The 25,432-nt window shown below is 39.0% G+C and overlaps 1 protein-coding gene across 2 annotated transcripts in view; it reads left to right on the top strand.

Moving 5' to 3' along the window:
- Positions 1-25,432, top strand: part of TMTC1 (transmembrane O-mannosyltransferase targeting cadherins 1) — a 273,230-nt gene that overhangs the window by 103,130 nt on the left and 144,668 nt on the right. The window contains exons 6-7 of one of the 2 annotated variants that reach the window (XM_010337431.3): positions 16,026-16,107; positions 16,934-17,037. The exons of the other annotated variant lie outside the window; for it this stretch is intronic. Coding sequence (XP_010335733.2) covers positions 16,026-16,107; positions 16,934-17,037 — 186 coding nt within the window. The remainder of the gene's footprint in view (positions 1-16,025; positions 16,108-16,933; positions 17,038-25,432) is intronic. 2 annotated transcript variants of the gene reach the window in all.

Below are 25,432 nucleotides of genomic sequence, written 5' to 3'. Positions count from 1 at the left end.
CAATAGGATTAATTCATATATCTTGTTTGGGTTGCTTGTGGTTCTATGCATATTTTATGGCACATATTTTATGTATGAGAATAACTGCAGGGTGTACCTATTAGTGAGTAGGCTTGTTGGTCCTGTTAAGATGTGGTAAGAATGAAAACAAACAACAAAAAAAATCACAAAATATAAACAGACATACAGATAAAGGATTATTCATGCTGCAAATTTGATTTTACTTTTATTTGTAATAACCTTGATTCTTTACATTGATTAGACAAAAAAGAGAAACAGCAAAATTAGAGACCAGTTCATTTATTTATGCTGTTTCCTTGAAGGTGGAACTGAAAATCGTAATGGCTTAAAATGATCAATGCTTTTAGGCAGAGGAACATCTGTTTGCCTGTCAGTACTTTCATTTCCGCAGAAGGACCAGACTCGGACCTTGACGGCATTTCCTCTGAAGCGCCTGATGTGAACTGTATTATTTTGGCCCTCAAATCATATTATAGGAGGACAGGATGTTTTTCTTCTTTATACACTGTGGCATGCCAGCCAACTCTGTCAAGAGTTAATGACTCCCCAGCTGTCCACACTGATGTGGCCTGGCTTCAGGGTTCATTCCAATATGCCCATGAAATGCTTCATTGGGCTGCCCGAGGGCATCATCTTCGATCAGTTTCTCCTAGAGTGCTAGTTCAAAAATTGGTGATCAAGCATGATTTTTAATTGCCTGCCTAATGGAATTAGCTCCAGTTGCCGTGTCCTCATGTGTTGAAGAGAGACTGTGCACGGTCATCACCCCTGGAGGTACCTTTCTCTTGTTTGAAGGTGGAAGGTGGGTGAGATCCCTGGAAATCGATCTCTGACTGATGATGGCAGGAATGCAGGAATCAGGTTTCCTACTTGAGCAAAGGATGTATTAAAGTATATGCTCTGGAGTTTGATTTTCTCCCAATTAATATCTATTGCATTCGTCAGTCAGAAGTATTCACTTAACTTTCACACTTTGGTTCTTTTGCCTGAGTAAGAGACCACTGAGTGCTGATAATAGTGATAGGACCCAGAAAATTGGAGCCTCATGTTTAAAGAGAGTGGGAATCATTTTAGATAATCTTATAGTCGATAAAGCTTGCATATACAAGGAAAAGACGATAAAAGAAAGTTATGTAAAATGGGAAAACTCACAAACTTTTAAATTAAGTCCTAACCAATATTTAAAAATTAAAATGAATATCTGACACACATAGCAGTGTATAAACAGATAAATGTATAAAAATTACAAGTATAAGGTTTTAGAATTTTAGTTTTGTTGAATGTCTAGGTTATTTGCAGCTAAGATTGATCATTTAGGTACTATCACGTCCATCCTTTATGGATATGGTGTGCTTTAAAATGAAAACCAGCAAATTCTTTTTAATTAATGGTATAAGCTTGATTCAGTTTCTTTTCTTTTCTTTTCTTTTCTTTTTTTTTTTTTTTTTTTGAGACAGAGTCTGGCTCTGTTGCCAGGCACCAGGCTGGAGTGCAGTGGTGGGATCTCGGCTAACTGCAACCTCTGCCTCACAGGTTAAAGCAATTCTCCTGCCTCAGCCTCCCAAGTAGCTGGACTACAGGTGCACGCCATCATTCCCAGCTAATTTTTGTATTTTTTAGTAGAGACAGAATTTCACCATGTTGGCCAGGATGGTCTTGATCTCTTGACCTCGTGATCTGCCCACCTCAGCCTCCCAAAGTGCTGGGATTACAGGTGTAAGTCACTGCGCCTGCCTCAATTTCATTTTTGAAATATCAGCTTCTGTTACAACCAGGCAGGTTTATCGTCCACTAAACAGTCATTATGATTCCATTGATTGCACACAGAGGGGGACTCTCTATAGTTTTAATAGTTATTAAACCCTTGTCTCTTCCTTCCCTCTTTTCCATTTTGTTACTTTATAGAACAATGCTATTAAAAATACCTTATATTGGCTCATCCAAGTTAGATGAAAAGATTTGTCTGACAGCTGGAAAGCGTGGGAGAGAAAATTCTAGCTCTCATGTTTTCAGATTTAACAAGTTGAACCAATTAGTAAATATCTTCACCAGAGAAACACTCGTTTTTTATTAAACCCTTATTCACAACGAACAGAAAGTCATGGAGGGTGTATGTGTATGTGCGTGTGTGTTCAGGATAAGGAGAAACCACTTTCTTCTTCGATTTTTGCAGAACTACCCCTTAGCAGTTTATTCTACTGTACTGTACCAACTTAGCAGAGGATGGCGTACAGGGTGACCAGGTTTTTCCAGGACTGTCCCAATTTTAGTACTGAAGGGGTCTTATGTCCCAGGAAACTCCTTAGTGCCAGGCAAACTGGATGGGTTGGTCATCCTTGATGACAATCCAGCTTCATGTATGAAAATCTCTAGGATCTGGAAACTTTAGACTGGAAAACTTTCAGAGGACATTCAGTTGGACTTGAGTTAAGTTTAAAACAGGAAAATTGTGATTGTTAAAATAACAGTCTCAAATTGGGCCCTGGTATTTGTGGGATTAGTAAATGTAGTGTTAATACTTCTATGGTTAGGATTTTTTAAACACAGTTTGATGAATTAAATGACTACTGTACAGAGTGCCATGCTGAATCTGCCGGGGAAACTTACCTGAATTAAGACAGAAACCACTGCTAGCCTTCGTTTGAACATTACATTACTTTGCACATGGTCAGGTGACTGGAAATATAACACCACTGCCATAATATGTCATTGAGAAAATGAAATTGGCTGCAAAGAAGATGGAAACATTAGATTAAACAAGCCTCTGTGAAAGTCATTAGGACAATGAAGCTGTCTAGTGGGTGATGAGTGGTAATCATAGTAGGAGATTAGGACTGCTGCTGGCCCATAGGGAATCTTTATTCAAAATAGAAGCAAAATGGGGGGCATTTTACTTAAAAACAGTGGGCATGAGGCATGGTGGGTGTGTGATGTTTGAGGTGAGGGCATTCTTGCTCTTTTGAGTGAGTTGGGAAAAGGCCTCCTTTCTTTAGGGCAGGTGCAGCCAGTGCCTGGGCACCGCAGGTCATTGAACAGAGCATGGGCTGGATTTGCGCCCTCACAGGCCACCCCCCTTCTTCCTCCGGAGCACGCACAACCTGTACAACCCATTGCAGCGCCTGACTGTAGCATCCAAACGGAACTAAAGGAGTCCTATCAGCAGGAAGACTGCGGAATGCCAAATTACAGCTTTGTCTTCTAGGAAAATGTTTCGTTCTTTTTTTCTTTTCCTTCCAGGAAAGAGGGAGCTGGCGAACAGAACTTGAGAGTGATGAAATCCTTTTCTCTACGAATCCTAGCTGCATTCCTTTACTCATTTGTTTCTTATTGTCTTTTCTGGTCTTGAAGGACAGGCCATAGAGTTTTAGTATTTTCAGCTGATTTCTGGTTACTTTTCTAATAACGCTACTTGGAGCACCGTTATGTGCTGGGCATTGTGTTGAGCCACTTGCTTGTATCATCTCATTGAAATATTTTTGACAACCTTGTAAGGTGGAAATTATTTTGACCCAGGGAGGCTAAAAGGCCTGCCTAGTCTCTCAGCTTATAACTGAATGAGCTAGAATTCAAACCCAGGTTTGCGTGACCCCAGAACTGGTGATTGCTTCGTCACATCATTGCCTCTGTGTTGTTAAGAGTGCTGTCCTTTGAGAGCGTAGCCTGAAGGGACCCCTAGAAGTCCCTCTGGCAGCCAAGGCATCCTACACAGAGATAATGAACACTCAGCAAACTGCAATGTTACCAAATTGTCTTCTCCTGTTTTTCTTTGGAAAAGATAAGTAAAATATAAATAAATGCGATTAAATATGTTAATATACACGTATGAATAATCTGATAGGGACTGGAGTTTCTAGTTCCTTTGGCAACTTTCCTACTTAGGTTTTTTTATGTTCTGTTTTGCAATGAGACACTTAGGTCTAGAAGGAAATTAGAAGAGTGTTTGAAAAATGACATGAACAAAAGAATCATGCCTTTAAAAATAATCATGTAGACTTAATTATTATAGATTTCTGATTTCCACAATATCAACAGACATTTTATGCAAATGTTGACATCCTGACAGTTATCTGAACGATGGTGGTTTGTATGCTATGTATGTTCTATGCTAAGAGCAGCTGTGATTCTTATTTCTACTTTGAAATCTTAGTTATAGCTTTCTCCTCAGGAGTTTTCAAAGCAAGTGAGTATTGGAATTTAAAAATAAAACCAAATTGACTAGAGTTGAAGCCTTACATTTTCACTTTTTTTAAGAAAGCATAATATATCTGCCCTCAATATAAAAAAAAATAGAGTTCCAAGTGAAATAAAACTTGAATCCCCTCAAAGTAAGATTTTTATAAGAAAGTGAATTTATTTTGCAGCTGTTTGCCAATATGGTGCAGCAATGACTGAATCCCCCACTTTCTAGCCTTTGTGGCTCTGACAGTCAACTACCCTATCTTAAATTGAAAGGGCATCAGGGGTGGGGGCCAGGAAAGTCAGCTGTTCTCTGGATGGATGTGTTTGGACCAAGAAAAGGTTTCTTTTCCTCTGCATTGTTTACCTCCTTATAAAGGATGTTGTGTTTTATGAGGCTACCTACTTTACTGCAGGCCTTTCACAGCAGTGCAGCAAGGTGATCTATTTCAGGAGGAGCTGTGCTCTGCAGAAAAGCCCAGGATGCCAAATGTTCTGCTTGGCCCTGAGAGAACTCAATGTGTACGTGTGTCTGAGAGCTTCTGGATTTATTGTCTGTTGTTATGAGAGTTGCTTCAGAGCATGTGAATGAGGATGGGATGAGAGGGGGCTATGGAGGGCCCTAGATTGAAAGCTGGAGAAAGTGAATTTGTGGATGTTCAAATGGGACTTTCTCCTCTCTCTGCCCTAAATTGAAGCTGCCTGGATCTGGAGCATAAACTCCAGCCTATGTTCCAGTGTAAAGGTGGGATAGAAAGTGAGGAACGGGAGAGATTCAACTGGGCTGACCTGGCCTATATTCTACACGGATACAAGAGATGAAGGAGGCACTGATCTGTAATACAAAGTGAACCCTTCCACTAGCAGTAGGCCCAATCAGTGTCCTGGGTACTGATCCTGTGGTTTGAAACTGTGGGACCGAATCAGAGTTGAAAACATGGCAAGAGGCTACGGAAGCATTTTCTTCTTTGTGTACTGCTGCAGGAACTTGATGAGCCCTAAAGACAGGGATGGCACCAGGTCAGCACAGGGCCAGGATGAAGAGACGGTGAACTGTCTGGGTGAACTCACGGATGGCTGAGCCAAGGGGGATAGAGTCCCCATCAGTCACGCAGGGATGTCATACTGCTGCTCAAGCTTCCAGGAATTGGAACTTCCACTTTAACATTCTTTTATTCAAATTTTAAACACGTGACTTTGAGACACTTTCAGTAGTGTCCCCAAATATAGGAGAAGAGGGCTGCCTCTGCTGTGTGTGCAGAGAGCTGATGTTGCTTAAGAACAGGCTGTGCCTACTCTAGTCCCTGTGCAGCTGCCTGGGGCACCTCTTCCCTTGGCCCCGCCCCAGGCCCTCTCCCCAGGGCCGAAGAGGGAGCCTGGACATTCCAAGACACTTTCATCTTCTCTGTCTCTTCAGGCCTAGGTCTTTTCCACAGCTTCTCTTCCTTTTCCAGCCCTTGTTGATTTCTTTCTTTAGTACTTGATCATGTGCACCCCTCCTGGGTAGTGAAGCAAGCTAAAAAGGCCCTACAGTGTGGCATTGAGTGTGATCTCAGGACCAGAATGCATACATTCAAATCCCAGTTCTGCTAATGGCTGGCTGTGTGATCCTGGGCAAGTTAATTCCTTTTTTATGCCCAGTTTCCTCATCTATAAAATGAGAATAGCAATGACATCTGCTTTATAGTTGTTATTGTATGCACTTAAAGAATCAACGTGTTTAGAACAGTTTCTGTCCCAAAGTATGCACTCAGTAAATTTTCTCTGTAATTGACAAATTAAATGTATGTATTTACGCTTTTTCTATATTCCTTCAACTCAGTGTTCTATATTTTGCTTGTTCAATTGAGTATTGCTGTTTGAATAGTTTGACTTTTATTGTAGTGATAAAGTTGTAGTAGACTTTTTGTTAATTTCTTAAATTCATCAGGTATCCTGAATCCTGAATTCCTATCCCTTTTTTTCTCTTCTTTTCTTTCTCTTTTTCTTTCTCCTTTTTTCTTTTTCTTTTCTCTTCTTTTTTTTTGAGACAGTGTCTTGTGTGGTTGTCCAAACTGGAATGCAGTGGCACTATCTCAGCTAGCTCACAGTAACCTCCACCTCCTGGGCTCAAGCAATCCTCCCACCTCAGCTTCCTGAGTAGCTGGAACTACAGGTGTGCGCCACCATGCCAGGCTAATTTTTCTGCATTTTTAGTAGAGATGAGATTTTGCGGTATTACCCAGGCTGGTCTGGAACACCTAAGCTCAAGCAATCTGCTTGTCTCAGCCTCTCACAGTGCCGTGATTACAGTTATAAGCCACCATGTTGACCTGAATTCATGTCCTTTTAAATGTATGTCGCTGATGTGTACAAACTTCAGTGATAATAGTGTTTAAATTTCAAGCATCTTCCTGGGACGGTAAAGACAGAGACTTTGTTGGAAATGACGTGAGAGGTAGCAGAGCTTTTGTGGTTAAGGGCACAGACTGAACTTATGACAACCTCTCTTAGTACCTGTGGAACCTTGGGACAAGTTATTTGACCATTAATGCCTCAGTTTCCCCACTTGCAACATTAAGATATGAATAGTGCCCATCTGACAGGATTGTGCTAACGATTACAGACATTAGAACCATGCCTGGGGCACAGTGGGTATTCATAAAATGGTAGCTGCTGCTGTTGTTAATGTTCTGGAAATTCGAGCTGAGAAGAACAGAGAGACCAAGAGACACAAGCGAATCTCTTTGTTGGGGCTCCAGCTGATGATGGCCTCACTACTTATAATGGCCACCAGCCCTACAGTTTGAGGCGGGAAATCAAGGCAGGAAACAGGTTTCAGACAAAGTCAGATAATCAAGTTTTACAATCTTGGGCCTCATGATCATTTGACTTTATAACCTTACAGCTAAGGTAGGAGGCTGAAAGTTTGAGGAGGAGACCAGAAAAACAGGAATTGCAGAAGTATGCGTGGGCTGCAGACTTAAAGATGTGCTCAGATGCTCTTATCTAAGGAGGGAAGGGGTTGTTGTAGGTCTGTTTTGCCTCTACTTTCTCTAAATACAGGTTTTATGACTAGCCTGGAGAGTGAGCTGTGAGATAAGTTTGAGCTGCAGTTAGTTGGGCTAAGCTGGGAGGAGTTACTTATTTTTGCTTACTGTGATTTTTCTTAATGACCTAGTCCTAATGTTAACTATTACTTATTCTATTTAAATTCTGTCTTTGATTTTATTTTCCTCCTCATTAACAGAAAGTATATTTCATTAGTTTAACCAGACAGTCCCAGTATCAAGTACTCTTTTTACTAGCTTAGTTGTACTTAAATTTGTCAGTCCATGTATCCCAGTAAAAGGTTCAGAAAATATGATAGTACTATTGACTGTTTTAATCTTTTTCTTAGTGCAAAAGTTTACTTGTGCACTTACACAAATGTGTATTGCAAGTAGCAGTGATGTTATTGCATGGATTATTTAGTCTCTGGTTTGCAACAAGCTTGTATGGATGGAAAACAAGGGAAAACACACAGTAAATGTGTGATCAGAGAGGAGACCAGTGATGCAGCAAAAAGGCATTGAATTAGCCATCAGGAAACTCAATCCTGGTGCTGGTCCCACTGCTCCCTCGGTCTAAATCTGTACAGTGGGGCCAGTTCTCTCTGTTCTGTCCACTTCATAAATATCTCTCAAGGATTAAATGTTAGAATGAATCGAAAAGCTCTTTGACACATAAGTGCTGTACAAATACATACTATGTATCCTCTTCTAAAGGGAGTTTACTTGGCAAATTAAATATTCTACTTAGTGGAAAGTTTTTATGTATACCAAATTAACAATCAACTAACAAAAGATTAAAGTACAGTAGAAACATACTTAACACCTAAATCACACTGTTAAGTAAATGTAACGCGTGATTTTCTCACTTATGATTAGGTTTCTCTGTATACTTGAGCCAGAACCTCTTATCTGTTTCTAAATCTGGTATCTCAGAAATTTCCAAAATAGTTGTCTACTTCTTGGTGTTCACCATTTCCCCATGAGGCTGCTGGACCTCTTGTGCTTTGTTATGGACTTCAGAGTCGGCACTCTGCCAATGTCATACAATGCTGACACTGTACTGCTAGAAATCAGATGGGGTTATCTCTGTGTATTCAGCCCTCCACTGACTGTCCATTGCCATCAGAATAAAAGGGGCCATGAAGACCCAGGGTGAAATGGCCTCTACCTACCACTTTAGTCTCTCTATTTACCACTGTACCAGTATTAGATGTTCCAGCCATATGGACTTCTTTTACTTTCTCCCTCTTAGCTTGCCCTCTCAATCTTAGGCCTCTGTCTATATATCATATTCTTTCTCTTTGTACCCAATTCACTTCTCATCTTACTCAGGTGTCAGCTTCATGGTCACTTGGAGCAACCTCATCTGTCCCATTTCCTGTTTCTGCTGGTTGATTATCTCTGTGGGGAAGGCTGGTTGGTCATCTCACCACACAGTGACACCCTCCCAGCTCTGCTCTTTCTCCTTATTGCCATTTTTTGTCACTTAGAATTTTTGAGTCCACGGTCCATGGATGGAACTTGTGTTTCAACCTGTAGCAATAACTACATGAGTTAACCTTTAAATGGGTACTTATTAAAAGGACTTTCAAAAATTGTATACTGTTTAACTTCATTCATTTGCATGAAAAGCCTTCACTGTAGAACTCTATGAACTGAAGAAGATATTGAAATGATCTTTATCACTTTTAATTAATTAAAAGTTGGTATGGTTTGAATGTGGAATCCTCTCCAAAATTCACCTTGAAACTGACCCCCAATTGTGGTAGTATTGAGTGAGACCTTCTGGGAGGTACATAAGTCACGAGGGCTGAGTCTTTGTGTATTGTCAATGCCCTTGTAAAAGAGACCTCAGAGAGAGTTCATCTCTCTTGCTTTTCTACTCTTCTGCCATGTGAGGATGCAGCAAGAAGGCCTTCACCAGACCTACCAGATGCTGGTGCCTTGATCTTGCACTCCCCAGCACTTCAGGACTACAAGAAATAAATTTCTATTCATTGTAAGTTAGTCTGTGGTATTTTATTACAGCACCATGAACAAAGACAGAAGTCATTGTGTTGGTAACATGCAGAAATGCAATTTAACAATGATCTTTGTTGAAGACATGCTGAATAAACCAGCTCTATTTTAATTCTATGCTGTATAGAATAGTGAATAATTGATTTGGATTTAGATTTGGGTTTCACCTTTGCCTCTTTCGTAAGATCCTGAGTACATACCTCCTCATACTTACTCATACTTATATGAGTGCATACAAGTATGGACAGGCCTAGTATGAAATAGAAATGGTAAGTGTTAAATGCATGATCTAAATGAAAAGATTCCCTAAACAGACTTCGTGTGAACAACAAGGCTGTTTATTAACCTCAGTGCAAGTGGGCTGAGTCCAAAAAGAGAGTCAGCGGAGGGCAGTGGGATAGGAGTTGGTTTTATAGGTTTGGGGTAGGCAATGCAAAGTTACAGAAGTTATAGTTCAGGGAAGTTTTGCAAGCTGGGAGGGGGTCATAGGGTCTGGAGTCACGAGGTTGACCTATCAGTTGAGCAAGGTCAGTTACAAAGTCCAGTTGCCTTATCAGTTGAGACAGCAACAAGGAACAATAGAAGAATGACTCAAAGTTAATTAGGCACCACAGGGGTTGGTCATTCTGTTTTTGAGGTTTTCCAGTTACTTCAGACTTTCTAGTTCCAGGAACTCATCTGGAGGTTACCATGCAGTCCATGGCGTAGTCAGTCAGCCTAAAATACCTTACAGTGAGGTGCTTAGCACAGTGATTGGTGCCTATTAAATGCATTCAGTGGCCACCATCACTAATGAATTGAAACCTCCCTGGGATTGTTAATGAGAGACAAGGGTGATATCTGAAATTTTTGCTAATAGTTGTAGAAAGAATAAAAAACTAGGGCCTCTGACTAAATTAATCATAGAATAAAAATTAAATCTTCTGAATAAATTGCTGAAGCTTAAACTCATTGACCTTTGACACTGAAAGATCATGACCTTTTTGCAGGCCAAGTAACATTTTTGGGCCTCATTTTTTCCCTCATCTATAAAAATACATGAGTTGTTTTGATCCCTTCCACTTCTAATTTTAATTTGCAGAATGGCTAAGAGAACTAAAATTATTTTCCCCTATGCATTCTCTGTCTCCATTTTCATCATTTAATATATGATAATTGAAGTAGCTGTTTCCTTGTAAGTAACTTGAATTCAGAGTTTAAAATTTCTGAAAGGAAAATTTATTGTAGTCTTAGAATGAGGTACTGAAGGTCAATTTGAATGTCTGAGTAGATAGAACTGAAATATGCATCATTGTTTTCTTAGAATAATAGTTAGCTCCTTTCCATCAGAATCTTCATTTGAATATCAAAGGAGATTTCAAAGGTTGTTCTGCTCCTCCATGGAATGCCTTTGCTTATTAAGGTTTAGATGAGGCCCTTCATGGGTTCAAGGAAAATACATTAAAGTGGGAACCCACAGACACTTAAGTTTCCTTATTGTTAAGTGTCAAAAGACACTTAAACTTCTTTTGTTGTTTTTGTTAAGCTTATACATTTTTTCTAATGTGAGTGGTGTCTTTGCTATATTCTGATCAACTGAAAAATCTTTTTTCTTGTGTTTCAAAGATAAGCAGTAATTCTGAATTTCTATTGAAAAAACTCTGATTTCCTTCTTTTTCTTTTTTTTTTTTTTTTTTTTTTTTTCTGGAGACGGAGTTTTGCTCTCGTTGCCCAGGCTGGAGTGCAATGGCATGATCTCAACTCACTGCAGCCTCTGCCTTTGGGTTCAAGCCCTTCTCCTGCCTCAGCCTCTTGAATAGCTGGCATGTGCCACCACACCCGGCTAATTTTGTATTTTTAGTAGAGATAGGATTTCTCCATGTTGGTGAGGCTGGACTTGAACTCCCAACGTCAGGCGATCTGCTCACCTCAGCCTCCCAAAGTGCTGAGATTACAGGCATGAGCCACTGCACCCAGCCTAAGAGCTCTGATTTCAAAAAAAAATTTTGGTCAGAACATCTGACTCTTTATTAATTTCCTTTTTGCCTTGAAAGAGCAAAGAAAGTTAAGTCAATTAAAATTGATGTTCTAGAAGAAATTTCATAAATCACCTTTTATAATTTGTTGCTATAATGTTAAGCACTTACAATTCATTTTATCTGAGATGTTTGCTACCTGGAACTGACATATAGGCAAAAATTATCAGGTGTTTATAGATTCTGAGAAGAGCTGGAAAGACTAATTTCATATCTCCATTTAAATGATCAGTGTTCAGGGTAAGGGATATGGCGCTATTCAGGTGGTTTTTCTCTTCCAACTTACTGTCACATTCCAAGCTGTGAGCACTTTTATTTTGTGGTATATCTACCATGAGAGGGTGAGTAAAATACAAAAAATAAATAGGTATTGACAGGAGGCAGGGTAGATGTTTATAATTTGATTTGGCTCAGTAAGCATTTATTGATCATCTTGCTATATGTGTTAAAAATATTCAAATGACACTTGTTAAAGCACTGTAAGGCAAACTTTATTTAAAATGAGGGTAGGTCTGTTGTAATTGGTACAGGGACCACTGTGACGGAAATTTACAGTTGTAGAGAGAGTTTGGACTCAACTCTGAATATAGCATGGATAAGTGGGAATTTATAGACAATGAACAGGGTGTGGTGGGTTGGGGGGGGTGTCAGTGGATGGCACCATGAATAAGGAGAAATTCTGGCTAAATAGACCTAATAGGATTCTTTCTGAAGACAGGCCAGGGTGAAGAGACATCACCTGGGGGATGGTGGAGGATGAAGAACCTGATGAGCTATTGATAGTAATCAAATATTGAGGGTAGGGGGTTCTGACTAAACTGATTTAGTGGGATTCTTGCTAAAACTGGATTTTACAAGAAAGTGCACAGGTGGGCCAGGGAGAAGTTTCAGGAACCTGACTAGATTTTGGTCAAACAAAGAGTCTTTGTCATATGTATCAATTATTAATTGACATAATTCTGTATTAACAAAGGTCATTGATTTATAAAAAGCATTTATTTAGCACTCAAGATTATGGGTTGGTGGATGATTTTGATTGGCTGGTTGTTGTGATCTTTGATAAGATCTCTCAATAGGGCTTGAGGACCAATTGACTATGGAAGGTAAATTTGAACTCTATTTGAACATGATGCATTGGACTGGTGGATGGGAGTAGTCAGAAAATTTTGGCATGTGGGAGCATAGATTAAAGAATTTACTATGGCTAACGTTAATCTTTTGCTTTACTTGGCAAAAATCAGAAGTTTTTAAAAATAGAGTTTTATAATGCCAATCACCTCAATGCCAATAACCTTAATTAATGTTAAACTGTTTTTTCCTATGTAACTGCAAATTATGAAAGTCCTACTCAAAGTGGAGAGTCAACTAATATTTGACTCTCATGAATCCTTTGAGATTCCTTTTTTTTTTTAATTGGGTAGGTTTCTTCATTTTTCCTTGGTCATTTTTGCTGTCATCAGTTGGTGAGAACATCCAAAGATCATAATATTTTAGACCTGAAATGGACCCTGAGACCATTTGTTCCAACATTCATTAATAAAGGATGGAAGTGAAGCTCATGTAGATTTATTTTAAATCATATGACAAGTTAGATGGGAACAGAGGAATAGAACCCTGAACCCTTAGTTCTCATTCTGTTGGTTTCACTAGTGGTCTCCATGTTGTCTGGTTTTGTTGTTGACATGTTGTCTGGCTTTGCAAGGAAAAGAATGGAGAGCTTGATTGAAATTGGAAAAAATTAGTAATAGCATTTATGTAGTAAATTGTATTTTGAAGACAATTTTAGGTACTTTATCTTATAGTTGAAATGAATAGCGGAGAGAATCTGATGTCATATTTAAGTATTATTTCCAGTTTTGAGGTCTCCTCCTTTAGAAAAAAGAAATAATAACGTTCTTCCTCCTGAAATCGTTATAAGTGGTGAACAGGTTACTACACTTATTAGTGTCTGGCACATATTAGTTTTTTATTGTTGCTGTTAGTAGTATTGTTATTGAGTGTTATTTGTTTCTACTTTATAGATTATGTGTATTGGACTGTGTGGAAAGTTTCACTGTACTTTTTTGGTTTGGGTGGGGGAAGAAGAAAAGATGCAGAGAATTTAGCCCTTAGAGTGCTCCCTGTCTGAGCTTAGGGATCTCAGCCTCTGACCTAGTGTTTACCAAAAAAGAGGGTCATGTTATTTTGGCTTGCTTTCTCATTTACTGTTGGTCAACAACTAGAAATAGAAATCTTCAACAGATTTTTTTTCACCCACTGCTCTCTTTACCAGTTTAGGCTTTCATTACTTTGGGATGTTACATTTTAACAGTAGATTATTTGATGCCTTCAGCTTCTTGAGGAAATGGAATTTCTCCAAGAATTTCTAAACCAGGGGACACTTTACAAATATAACTCAGTGAAATAGCCATCATAGCAAGCTTTCAGCAAAACAAAATATGGAGAATGCACCTAAGTTTAACATTGAAAAAAAATCCTAAACTTTGTGGTTTGTTGTTCTATAAAAAGGAAAACCACTGCTAATTTTTCCAGTGTGTTAAACAAGCAACAGAGGCAACTTGAGAACGGAAGTTCCCAGAAGCAGATCACCCCAGAAAGTGCCTTTTTATTCAGAAGTATGGCATCTCCAGCCCTCCCCAGCACCGTTTTCATTTCCACTCAACCATTCTCTTTGTCTTTCTGCTGCCATTGATACATCCTGAAAAGGAACAACAGAAATAACAAGAGTTGGTCGTGGTTGAGTTGGCCTGAAAATAGTAGACTAGAGGCAGAGCTGAGAAAAGGACACTTAGGGCTTTCTTTACCTTTTAGGACCACAGATCCAGTGGACACTGAAGATCAAAGTCAAGGACTTTCCCTCAGAAAAATACACACAAAATGTTGTGTGCAGTTTCATGAAGCAGTGGACTCCCTAAAGCTCATTTTGGGACAGTAGCTATGCCCGTGGGTTGTGAGAGCTGACAGTATCTCTGGCTTTCTTCCCTGTCAAGCTCTCTGTTGGCAGCTAAAGAAGATGAAAGGGATTTAAATGCAGTGCTTGAGGATGGATCCAGTCCAGAGCTTGCTAAAAGCCAACTCTTTCGTGTTTTTTGGACTCCTCATTTTCTCCACTCATTAAATACTTGAATGGCCAGATCTAAGCATATATCACTTCCACAGCTCTTTATGGACCAGGCAGAGGAAAATGGAGGTGAGAAGAAAACGTGGGGCTCTCACCTCGTCACAGTGCCATTTGTTATTAAAACAGAGGAGCCACGTGTGTTTTGCAAGCAATCCTCAAGGTGGATAGACATTTCTTTGTAAGATTCTAACCCACTCTGGTTTTACAAAAGGATTTCTCACTTTACAGAACATTCCCTTTGTGTAAAGATAACTCAAGCAGATTTTAATGCAAAGTTTGTTGGGGAAAACCCCTTTGAGGATAAATTGGATTTAAAAAAGAGAAAAAAACAATGAAAGTGGCTAAAGGAAATAAAGATGAGGTAGGAAATGCTTGCTGGTTGATGTGATTTGGTTTGACTTTTGTTTTTCCCCTCCACTCTGTATTTTCAGTGTAGAATTTTGCATGTGGGTAAAGATGACTTATGACTTATTTTATGTTTTCATTTGGGGCTTGTAAATAGCCTCTTTTGATTCCCTTTCATCATCTATTTTAAAAGCCAGCCAACCACATGTCTTATACGTAAATATCTAGAGCTCCCACTTCTTGTGAGTGAGTAAGCTACAGCAGGGCAGGATCTACACCAGTTCCTGCCCCTCTAGAAGCTGACGTTCTTATAACCTAGTCTGGTTCCAAGAACCACAGGCAGGTGAGAAAATTATTCACTGCATCTGGGTGAGCTCTAATCCCAACACAGATACTTATAACTTTGTTGCCTTACAAAAATTACTTAACTGACCGGGCACAGTGGCTTGTCCCTGTAATCTCAGCACTTTGGGAGGCTGAGGCGAGTGGATCACCTGAGGTCAGGTGTTCAAGACCAGCCTGGCCAACATGATGAAACCCCCTCTGTACTAAAAATACAAAAATTAGCTAGGCGTGGTGGTGGGTGCCTATAATCCCAGCTACCCGGGAGGCTGAGGCATGAGAATTGGTTGAACCTGGGAGGTGGAGGTTGCAGTGAGCCAAGATCACGCCACTATACTCCAGCCTGGGCGACAAGAATGAAACTCTGTCTCAAAAAAAAAAAAAAAAAAAAAATATATATATATATATATATATATATATATATATATATATTACTTAACATCCCACAACCTTGGCCTCTTCTATTTTTAGAGGTATTTTGTGAGTGGAAGACATTGTAGCCTTCAAATTATATTAAGTAGGTAAATAAACGCTTTATTTTGTTTAAGATTATCCCTATGACCAGTGTAACCATATCGTTTTCAAAATGACTGGGTTATTTGGGATTTGATGGATTAGTAATTTTTATAGCTAATGGAGCTAAGTCCTGTTCTAGATATTCTCATTTATTCCTCCCAACTTTCCTATGAGGTAGATACTATTATTGTCTCTTTTTTATAAAGGAGTAAAATAGATGTACAAAGAAGTTCAGAAACCTGCCTGAGGTCTCCAGGGCTCTTAGCAGCAGCAGAACTGGGAATGGAAACCCAGGTGTTCTGGCTCCAGAGGCCCTGCTCTCAGCATTGTTCTCTGCAGCCTTCTTTAGAGCTGCTGTGTCTTCACCTTGAAAGGAGAACATTGTGTCTGGTAGACACTTAACACTTATCTAAGACTTCTTTTTCTTTCCCATTTTAGGTATCTGACAGCAAGCAGCAACAGAAATTTTCTGCTTACCATGAGACCATTTTTAAAAAGGGCCATTTTGGTCCTAAGTTATGTAAGTATATATATATAAATATATATATATATGCTTTTGAAACATGTGATAAGGAATGTTTTCACTCTATCTCAGCTCGGAGATGTAACCAAGATTATTTAATAGAATTGGCAATAGACTCTAACATCATGACCTTGGGATCAAACAGTTGGCATGCCTTAATGTAACAAAGCATCAAAAGGTATATACGAAAGCATTCCAGGTGTATGTGGATTTGATGACATGGACAATGTAAATTGCAGTATTCTATGAGTCCCTTTCAAGATGTTGAGACTGAGTTTTCTCAAGAGGAGGCAGTGAAAACCTGACTGTATCGGTTGTCTATTGCTGCATCACAAACCACTCCAAGCTTTAGTAGCTTAAATATAACAACCCTATATTTGTCCTACCTGCTTTAGTTTGGGCAGCATTCAGCTTTTCGTTTCTTCTGATCATCCTGATTTGGGGTTGAGGTTACTCCATCAAGTTTATTCAGCTATCATCTGAGCCAGGTCATCTCCATTCTCCTCTACGTGATGTCTCATCCTAGAGAGCCTCTCCCTGTGGCTTCTTATTCCAGAGATGTAGTCAAGACTTCTTTGCAACATGGCAGCTGGTTTCTAAAAAAATGAAGTAAAATTTGCTGGTCCTCTTAAAAATTAGGCCCAGAACTGATATAACGTGCCTTCTACATGTTCTGTTGGTCAATACAAACCAGCCACAAGACTAACTCAGATTTAAGGGAAGGGGTGATTGACTTCATTCCTGGTTAGAGGAACAGAATGGACATGCAAAAAAGGTGGACATTATTGGTAGCAATCTCACTGAATCTTCTTATTTTCTGAAGGTGCTTGTCATTTTGTACTTCCGTCTGTGGATAATGGGAGGATCTATGCCCCTCTTTTCAGAGCAGGATAATCCAGCTTCATTTTCGCCTTACATTCTTACAAGGTTAGTATAAATACTTTTTTAAATTTTATTTGGCATTTATTAGATGCCTTTCTTTCAGCTGGGACCACCATCTTCTAATAATTTGCTATAATGAAGAACACAAAGGGAAAGAAGAAAGGCGTCTGATATATGTTCTCTAGGCCTTTTAGAAAACACGGAGTTGTTCCTTTAGCCATATACATGCAGATCTATAAGAAAGGTGATATTGTAGACATCAAGGGAATGGGTCCTGTTCATAAAGGAAGGGCCTGCAAATGTTTCCATGGCAAAACTGGAAGAGTCTATAATGTTACCCAGCCTGCTGTTGGCATTGTTATAAACAAACAAGTTCAGGGCAAGATTCTTGCCAGGAGAATTAATGTGCATATTAAGCACTCTTAGAATCGAGATAACTTCCTGAAATGTGCAAAAGAAAATGATCAGAAGAAGAAAGCCAGAGAAGCACACTTTGTGAATGAGTGGAATGCAGCCTCACCTGCTGTAACCTATTTCCTATGAAGTCATGGCATAATAGATGTAAAAGATAATAAATAAAAGACCTGTAGACTGTAAACAATTAAAAATATAAAAAATTAAGATGCACTCTTCTGAAATGTTCATAGTTTTACATGCATTTAATGTTATCTAATATTATTTTCATGGTAGCAACCTTCACATTTTTTTTGTATTTGCAGAAACATGATAAATCTTAAATCTTGATCTATGAGTCATTTACATTTTAGTTTACTCATATCGCTTAGGGACAACAGATTGGTAGGTTTTGGATTTTTTTGTTGTTTATTTTTTTGAGATGGAGTCTTTCTCTGTTGCCCAGGCTAGAGTGCAGTGGCATGATCTCGGCTTACTGCAAACTCCACTTCCCTGGTTCAAGCAGTTCTCCTGCCTCAGCCTCCCAAGTAGCTGGGACTATAGGAACATGCCACCACATCCAGCTAATTTTTGTATTTTTAGCAGAGAGGGGTTGTCACCCTGTTGGCCAGGCTGGTCTCGAACTTCTGACCTCAGGTGATCCATTTGCCTCGGTCTCCCAAAGTGCTGGGATTACAAGTGCGAACCACTGCTCCTGGCCTAGATTTTGTTTTTCTGCCTGACAGTGATCTTTGCTTTATATCATTAACTTCTATGTTGGAATTAATAAATTTCTACTACTTTCTTTGCCTTGTATACTTTTCTTTATTATTTCTAGTATTTTCTTCTATTTCTTTATTATATTTATGTTTCGTTTAAAAAGGATGTCTTATAATTTGATTATCACATTTTTGTAATAAAACTATGTCACGATTGTTTTCATTACTTCCAACATGTGTTTATATTAAATGAATCTTGAATATGCTCTCAGAAATAATGTGATATCCAACTTCTGGTGTTGGCTTACTTCTTCTCAGCAGTGTAGAACCTTTAGAAATTGTTGTATATATCTTATGTTTAAAAATTCTTGTTTAATATGTTCTTTAATTAAGTTTGACTTCTCTAACCCAGCTTTCTGTTAATGTTGCAATCTACTCACCATTTTTAGATATCTCTCCTTGGCCTTCAAAATCTCCAGAGCTCCTTGTGCAGATATTTTTATCTGTGCTAGCTCACTAATATATTGTCTTGTGTTCTGTAGCTCCTTAAATAACTACCTTTGTCTTTAAGAGAAAAACCAACTTTGCCATAGAGTCTTGCATAATGGCTCCATTTCATTTAGCTTCATTCCAGGTTAGTTTCATTCCAGGACTTCTTATCTCCTGAATTTGAGCGTTCATTCTTATCTTTGAGTTAGACATAGCCTGTTCCTTGAGCTTACCAGTCTCCAAACACCAACATGTACAGTTAAAAAGAGACAGAGGGAGGAGAACAAGAACAGACTGCTGTCAACTCACCAACCAATTATTTTATTCCTATCATGTCACAAGTAAACAAGTCCATGCCCCAAGGTCCTTGGTGTTAGGAAAAGTTGCCTTTGATATCTGACTCTCTGCTCTCCTAGCTGTAACATCTTAGGGACAAGGGGCATTAGCTAGTGGGGGGTTTTATCCCTGCTGGTAGGAAAAAAAAAATTCTTTGGTGTGAAACTCATGGCAAAATTAGTACCTTGAGCCAGCCATTTGCTAGATTCTGCCTTTCACTTCCAAGGTATACATATACTTTTCAAAGAGATCTGCTACGTATTTTGTCCAGGTCTTTCTGTCTGTGAATCAATCCACCCAAGTGACTATAACTCAGGCAGTTCAATTAATAAAAAGTGATGGAATAGAGTCTTCCTTTCCTTTCTTTTGAAAAACATGTTTCTGTTCGTCTGTTTCAAATATAAAATATCAGCCTGGCCAAGATGGTGAAAACCTGTTTCCAATAAAAATATAAAAATTAGCCAGACATGGTGGTGGGTGCCTGTAATCCCAACTACTTGGGAGGCTGAGGCAGGAGAATTGCTTGTACCGGGGAGGTGGAGGTTGCAGTGAGCTAAGATCATGCCAGTGCATTCCAGCCTGGGCAACAGAGCAAGACGCAGTCTCAAACAACAACAGCAACAACAACAACAACAGCAACAAATATAAAATATGTAGATACCTAGATAAATTTCACTGACATTTGTCATGAATGGCTTTTCTCATTCCTCTGATGGCCACATTAGAACTGACTCTTTTGAATATCTAGAAAATGGTCTCTAATTCCTTTCCCAAGTAAAGTTTCTACTCAGCTTGCATAGTTCTTTGACGTCGCATAGGCTGGTGATACTTGAAGTGGACTATCTCGGGTTGTTTCCTAGTTCGATTGGTTTTTCTTTCCTTCTTAGCAGCCGTGCAGTTTAGCTGTGATTTGGCTGGCTCTGCAGTCTGTTGTGAGTAACTATGGGCTTCTCAGGTGGTTATGGCAGTCTGGCTCCCTGATGCTTCACCTCTTTTACTGAATTTAAGAACTTTGCACATCTTTCAGTTGCATTTTTGCTTCTATCTTGCAAGTATTGTTTCTTCTTTTAAAGTAGGTATAATAAGTTATTATCAGGTGAGAGTTTTCAGTTTAGCTTTTTTTTCATTTAGTGGCTATTACGGTTATTCATTACATGTAATTTTTAAAAATCCTAATAACTTTTAAGAGCAGCTTGATCAAACCTTCTCTGTTTCAAATGATTTCTTAGGATTTTGCTTGTGAGATTCTCTCTTTTACATTATCTATTTCTGTGTGTTTAACTCAGACAGAATACCCTATCATTTTCTGCTTAATTAAACTGAGCTACAAAATCATTACGGTATGCTTATGAAAAACCTTTGTTAAGCAAAATTTCTAAGACATGAGAACAAAACAAAAGATGATTTGTGTGATATTCACAGTACTGTAGATCATTATGTGACAAACTGAAAGAAATGAAACATTCATAGGCTTATTATTTGCTGCTTACTATATTTTACAACTTTGTCATCTTAGAATTTAATGTACAGAAAGCTGATAGTTGTGATTTCTTTCCTCTCTAGTGGAAAAAATAAAACTTAAAATGTTAGTTTTATTGCCTTGCAGCACTTTGGAAAAAAAAATTGTTACTGATTTGCCAATCTCATTCCCCTTTATTGTTTCATGAAGACTGCAAAAATCCCAATTTTTAAAATTCAACTTGTATATGTGTATACATTTGTAATAGAATGGCAGCCACTGATCTACTTTCTGCTCTGTAGATTTACCTGTTCTGAACATGTATATAAACATGGAATCATATAATAGGTGGTATTTTGTGACTAGCTTCTTTCATTTAATAGGTTATCAAGGTTCATTCATGTTGTAGCATATGTCAATACTTAATTCCTTTTTCTTCCCCAGTAGCATTTCATTATATGGCTATACAATACATCTCATTTTTTTTCCATAAAAATGGACATTTGGGTTGTTTCTTTTGCTATCAGGAATAATGGTGCTATGAACATTCATGTTTAAGTTTTTGTGTAGTTAAATGTTTTCATTTCTCTTGAGTATATACCTAGAGGTGGAATTGATGGATTATAACTTTATGCTTCACTTTTTGAGGAACTGCCAGAATGTTTACCAAAGCAACTGCACCATCTTACATTCCTACCAGCAGTATGTGAGGTTTCCAGATTCTCTATATGTTCACTGTTTGTCTTTTTGACAATGTGTTTTGTTATAGCCATGTCAATGGGTAGGGAATGGTATGACATTGCAGTTTTGATTTATTTATATTTTTCTGATGACTAATAATGATGAGCATCTCTTCATGTACATACTGACCCTATTGCTGCCTTCTTTGGAGAAATGTTTATTGAGATCCTTTTTCACTTTTTAATTGGGTTGTTTGTCTTTTTATTTCCAAGTTATATTATTTTTCTTAATATATTCTAGATACAAGTCTCTTATCAGATTTATAATTCATAAACACATTTTCTACCTTTCTGTATGTTGTCATTTCACGTTCTTTATTATGTCCTTTGAGGCACAGAAGTTTTTAATTTTGATGAAATCCAATTTATTTTTGTGTTTCTAAGGTATATGTATCTTCTATATCTCAGAAGGCTTTGCCTAACTCAAACTCTTTTCTGAACTATCTTGGTCAAGTATGTTTCCCATGTTTACAAGTTATAGAAACCTTCAGTTTTTGCTGTGTATATGTAGGAAGATTATGTTTTTAATATTTAAAAAAGTATACCTGGAATCAGTTGACATTAACAGCAATTTGGAAGCCTTTGAGAATTTGACTTTTTGTTTTTGACCATTGGGTATGTCAAGATGTAAGGTAGATTCACTACAGAGTTGGATCATGATTATTCCAGTGATGGAACTGGAGATAATCATTATTCAGGATACACTGGTAACAATGCCCTTAATCTTTTACCTTTCCTTTTAAATCCAGAAATTTGATGTATTAGCTGTCAGTCAGTTCTTTGTAACTGACCAATAACTTTTCCGACCTGTAATTAATTCAGATTATGTGGATCCATTTAGTGGCATGAGACAGAATTTTAAATGCTTCTACTTTCCACTTGAGAAGAACAATATAAGTACAAACTAAAGAACAAAGGAGACATTGTATCTTGATCACACAACTTTCTTTTGACAAGCAAGTTCCCCAGGGCCCAATTGTCCATTTAGTTGTCCCTGACACAGAACCTGTCAGTTGTGATTAGTGATGACTGCTTCCTTTCTTTCATTCCTCTCATCCAAGCAGTCCCCTTGTCCTGTGACTGCTCTCCTTAATTGCTGGAATTCATGCAGTCATCTCCAGCTCCACTGCCACCATCTTTCTAAAAGCACTCATGGTCTCTGGCCTGTGTTCCTGAAATAGCTTCCTAATTTGTCTCTGTTCTCATAGTTTATTCTCCTGAAGTCCTCCATGTCATTTTCAAATGATATTTCTAGCTGGCTTAATATTTAGAAGGTCAGTGGTTTCCTATGCCCATTAGGATCCATGAAAAGTAAGGGATCTGGCCATTGCCACTCTCTGCCCACCCATCTCTTGGCAGTCCTCTGCCCTTCCTCCCTAATCTTAGACATTGGCCATAGTGAACTGCTCCAGCTCCCTAAATGCACCACTGCCTCCTTTTGCCTGAGAGCCTTTTCACATGCAGCTTTCCAGTCTTGTGATGCTCTTTCCTCCATTCTTTGGCTATTGTTGCTTCTAGAAGATCTTGCCTGAACTTTCTTACTCAGTCTTGAAAATATATTTGTATTCTATCTAATTACACTTTGTTGTTATAGACTGTTCATCAAATTTTCCTTCCCATTTAAATGTGAATTTCTCAAGGGCAGAAACCATATCTTATCTCTCTTTGTGTCTTTGGCAAGTTTTACAGAGCTGAGCACAGGTCAGAGCCGGGATAATTGTTTGTTGTTTGATGGATGAATATGTGATTGACTCTGCTTCATAGGCCTGCTGCTTCTATGGACATTACACTACCTTTACTTTTTTTGTTTCTGAAGGCCACTTTGCACTACCACCTCTCAATTTATCCTTGTTTTGCTTTTGGTTGTTAAGGTATTTTCAACTGCATGTGCTTTTATGCACCTTGGTATGGAGAAGGAACTCTGCTCTGTCATGAGAATGACCCACACAATGCAGTGATAGGCTTAAAATGTATGCAGTTATGGAACCCCAGTATCATCTTGAGTCTTCCTCTTTGAGATTGAAAGACAACTGGCTTAAGTTCTTTCCCACGTGCTCGGGTGTTCGTTGCCCTCCTCAGGAGTTATATGCTTCCGTAGAAACTGATATTCTCATGGACATCTCCCCTTCTGTTTTCCTTTTCCTGCTAAACTCTACGTCTGGTCACTGTAATACTGCCCATGGCCACTCTCATTTCCTTTTCTTGTGCCAACCAAGTTACAGGAGGGCATAGACCTTTCACATGAATATCCCCTACAGTACCCCTTATAGAAGGCAATTGGATACAAGGGACTTTATGGAAATCTTGAGACAAAGAGCAGAGTTACATCGCAGAACCATGTCACAGGTAATTTACATTAATCATCTTGCACAAAATCCTCAGCATCTCTAACACTGGGGACTTCTCAGTGGCCATATATGTATATGTCAATACCCCAGCCACTAACATCCCCTCTTGTTTTCCCTGACCCACCGTGAACTGTTTGGAAACTAGTCCCAACTATAGTGCCAGTTCAGTCATCATTATTTTGGCATACAATACCTCTAAAAGATATGGCTGTCTTTTAAAATATATAACCACAGTATTTTCATGGTAGTTAAAAAAAACAAAAAACAAAAAACAAAACACTCCACCCATTCTTTAATATCATTAAGTCTTCACTCCACCACACAGCTTATAAGTGTTTCAGCCACAAGAGACCCACGTCACCTCTGCTCAGACCTGGAGGCCAAAAGTAGTGAAGCGCCCCTCCAAATGCAGAGGGGCTGGAAGGTGTAGCCCCTCAGAAGAAAATCAAACAGATGGGTTGAATACATAATTTTGTGTCTCATACAGCCTGCAGTGGTGTTTTCCTTTGAAACAACAACAAGACAATGTTGAAGAAGATCGTTTTCTCTCTGAGGGAAATTCCAGGTCTAGCTTTTTAGAAATATCTTTTTCTCCCCTCTATTCACGTATCAATAAGGATCCTCAAGCCTGTTTCATGAACCACCGGAACCGAATGCCTCGGAATCCTGGGCCCTTGTGGATCTCCATCTGTTCTGTTTACCTGCAACGTCTATTAGCAGTCTAAGTCCTACCTGTTTGTGAACGCTCAGATCCCTGCTGCTTCTTCAGAAAGCTTTCCCCACTAGAAAACTTACACTGACTGCTTTCGCCTTCTAGTCTGTAGGCTTAGTTATGTATACCATCATGTGAATTCCTAAGATCGTTTTTTCTTAACATTTTGCCATGATCTGGTCACTGAAAGAATGGATGCTTTGACTTTGCAGCTGAGAGAGGGAATCTGGTGGCTTTGTAGTGTGAGAACTCCTCAAGAGAACAGGTCTAGGGGAGATGGCTGGGATAACCTGAGGCCCAGGTGTCTCACCTCAGAAAGAGAGGTCACGGTTTACAGAAGTCAATATCAGAAAGTTAGGGAGGGGCTGGGCACTTGGGATGGTAAAACCTCGTCTCTACTAGAAATATACAAAAATTAGCTGGGCACCATTGTACATGACTGTAATCCCAGCTACTCAGGAGGCTAAGGCAAGAGAATCGCTTGAACCATGGGAGGCAGAAGCTGCAGTGAGCTGAGATCATGCCACTGCACTCCAGCCTGGGTGAGAGACTGAGACTCCTCAAAAAAAAAAGAAAAGAAAAAGGCATCGCATACGGGGGCAGTTTAGGGGGAGCTGGGGAGGGACAACAGGGGGTGGGGAGGGATAACATGGGGAGAAATGCTGGCTATAGATGAAGGGGAAATAGAGGCAGCAAAACACCTGGTTATGTATGCACCTATGCAACAACCCCGCATGACCTGCACATGTACCCCAGAACCTAAAGTAAAATAAAATAAATAAATAAACAAAAAAACAAAAAGAAACAGAAAGTTAGGTAGGAAGATGCTCTAAATGCAGATTCAGGTACTGAATCGTTTTGCTTATAGCCCTACGGATAACAACTGCCTGATGGCCCTTAAAATTATCTTATGGTCTTACTAGGCTTTGACTCAGAGCCTGATACTGAACAAATCCTTAGAACATTGTTGAATAAATGAATGGTGACCTTGGTTACAGTTAGTGTCCTTAGAAAAGATTAAGCCTTGTTGAGGCACCCTTGTGAGAAGGTTGTAACACACCTAATATTTCTCTCTAGGCACCAGAAAGTTGACCCATAAAATTAATTGCACACCATCCCACCTCATTCCCCAGGCCTTGTCCAATTCTTCTGTCTTCGAAACCATCTGCAAGGGTTTGTCTACTTGTAACTTTATAAAAACAGCAAAATGTTTCTTTGAGAATGATGGAATTTATATTGTGAAA

The sequence above is a fragment of the Saimiri boliviensis genome, chromosome 7, assembly GCF_048565385.1.
Source record: "Saimiri boliviensis isolate mSaiBol1 chromosome 7, mSaiBol1.pri, whole genome shotgun sequence".
NCBI classification, from domain to species: domain Eukaryota; kingdom Metazoa; phylum Chordata; class Mammalia; order Primates; family Cebidae; genus Saimiri; species Saimiri boliviensis.
This window is presented reverse-complemented; position numbering and strand designations above follow the sequence as displayed.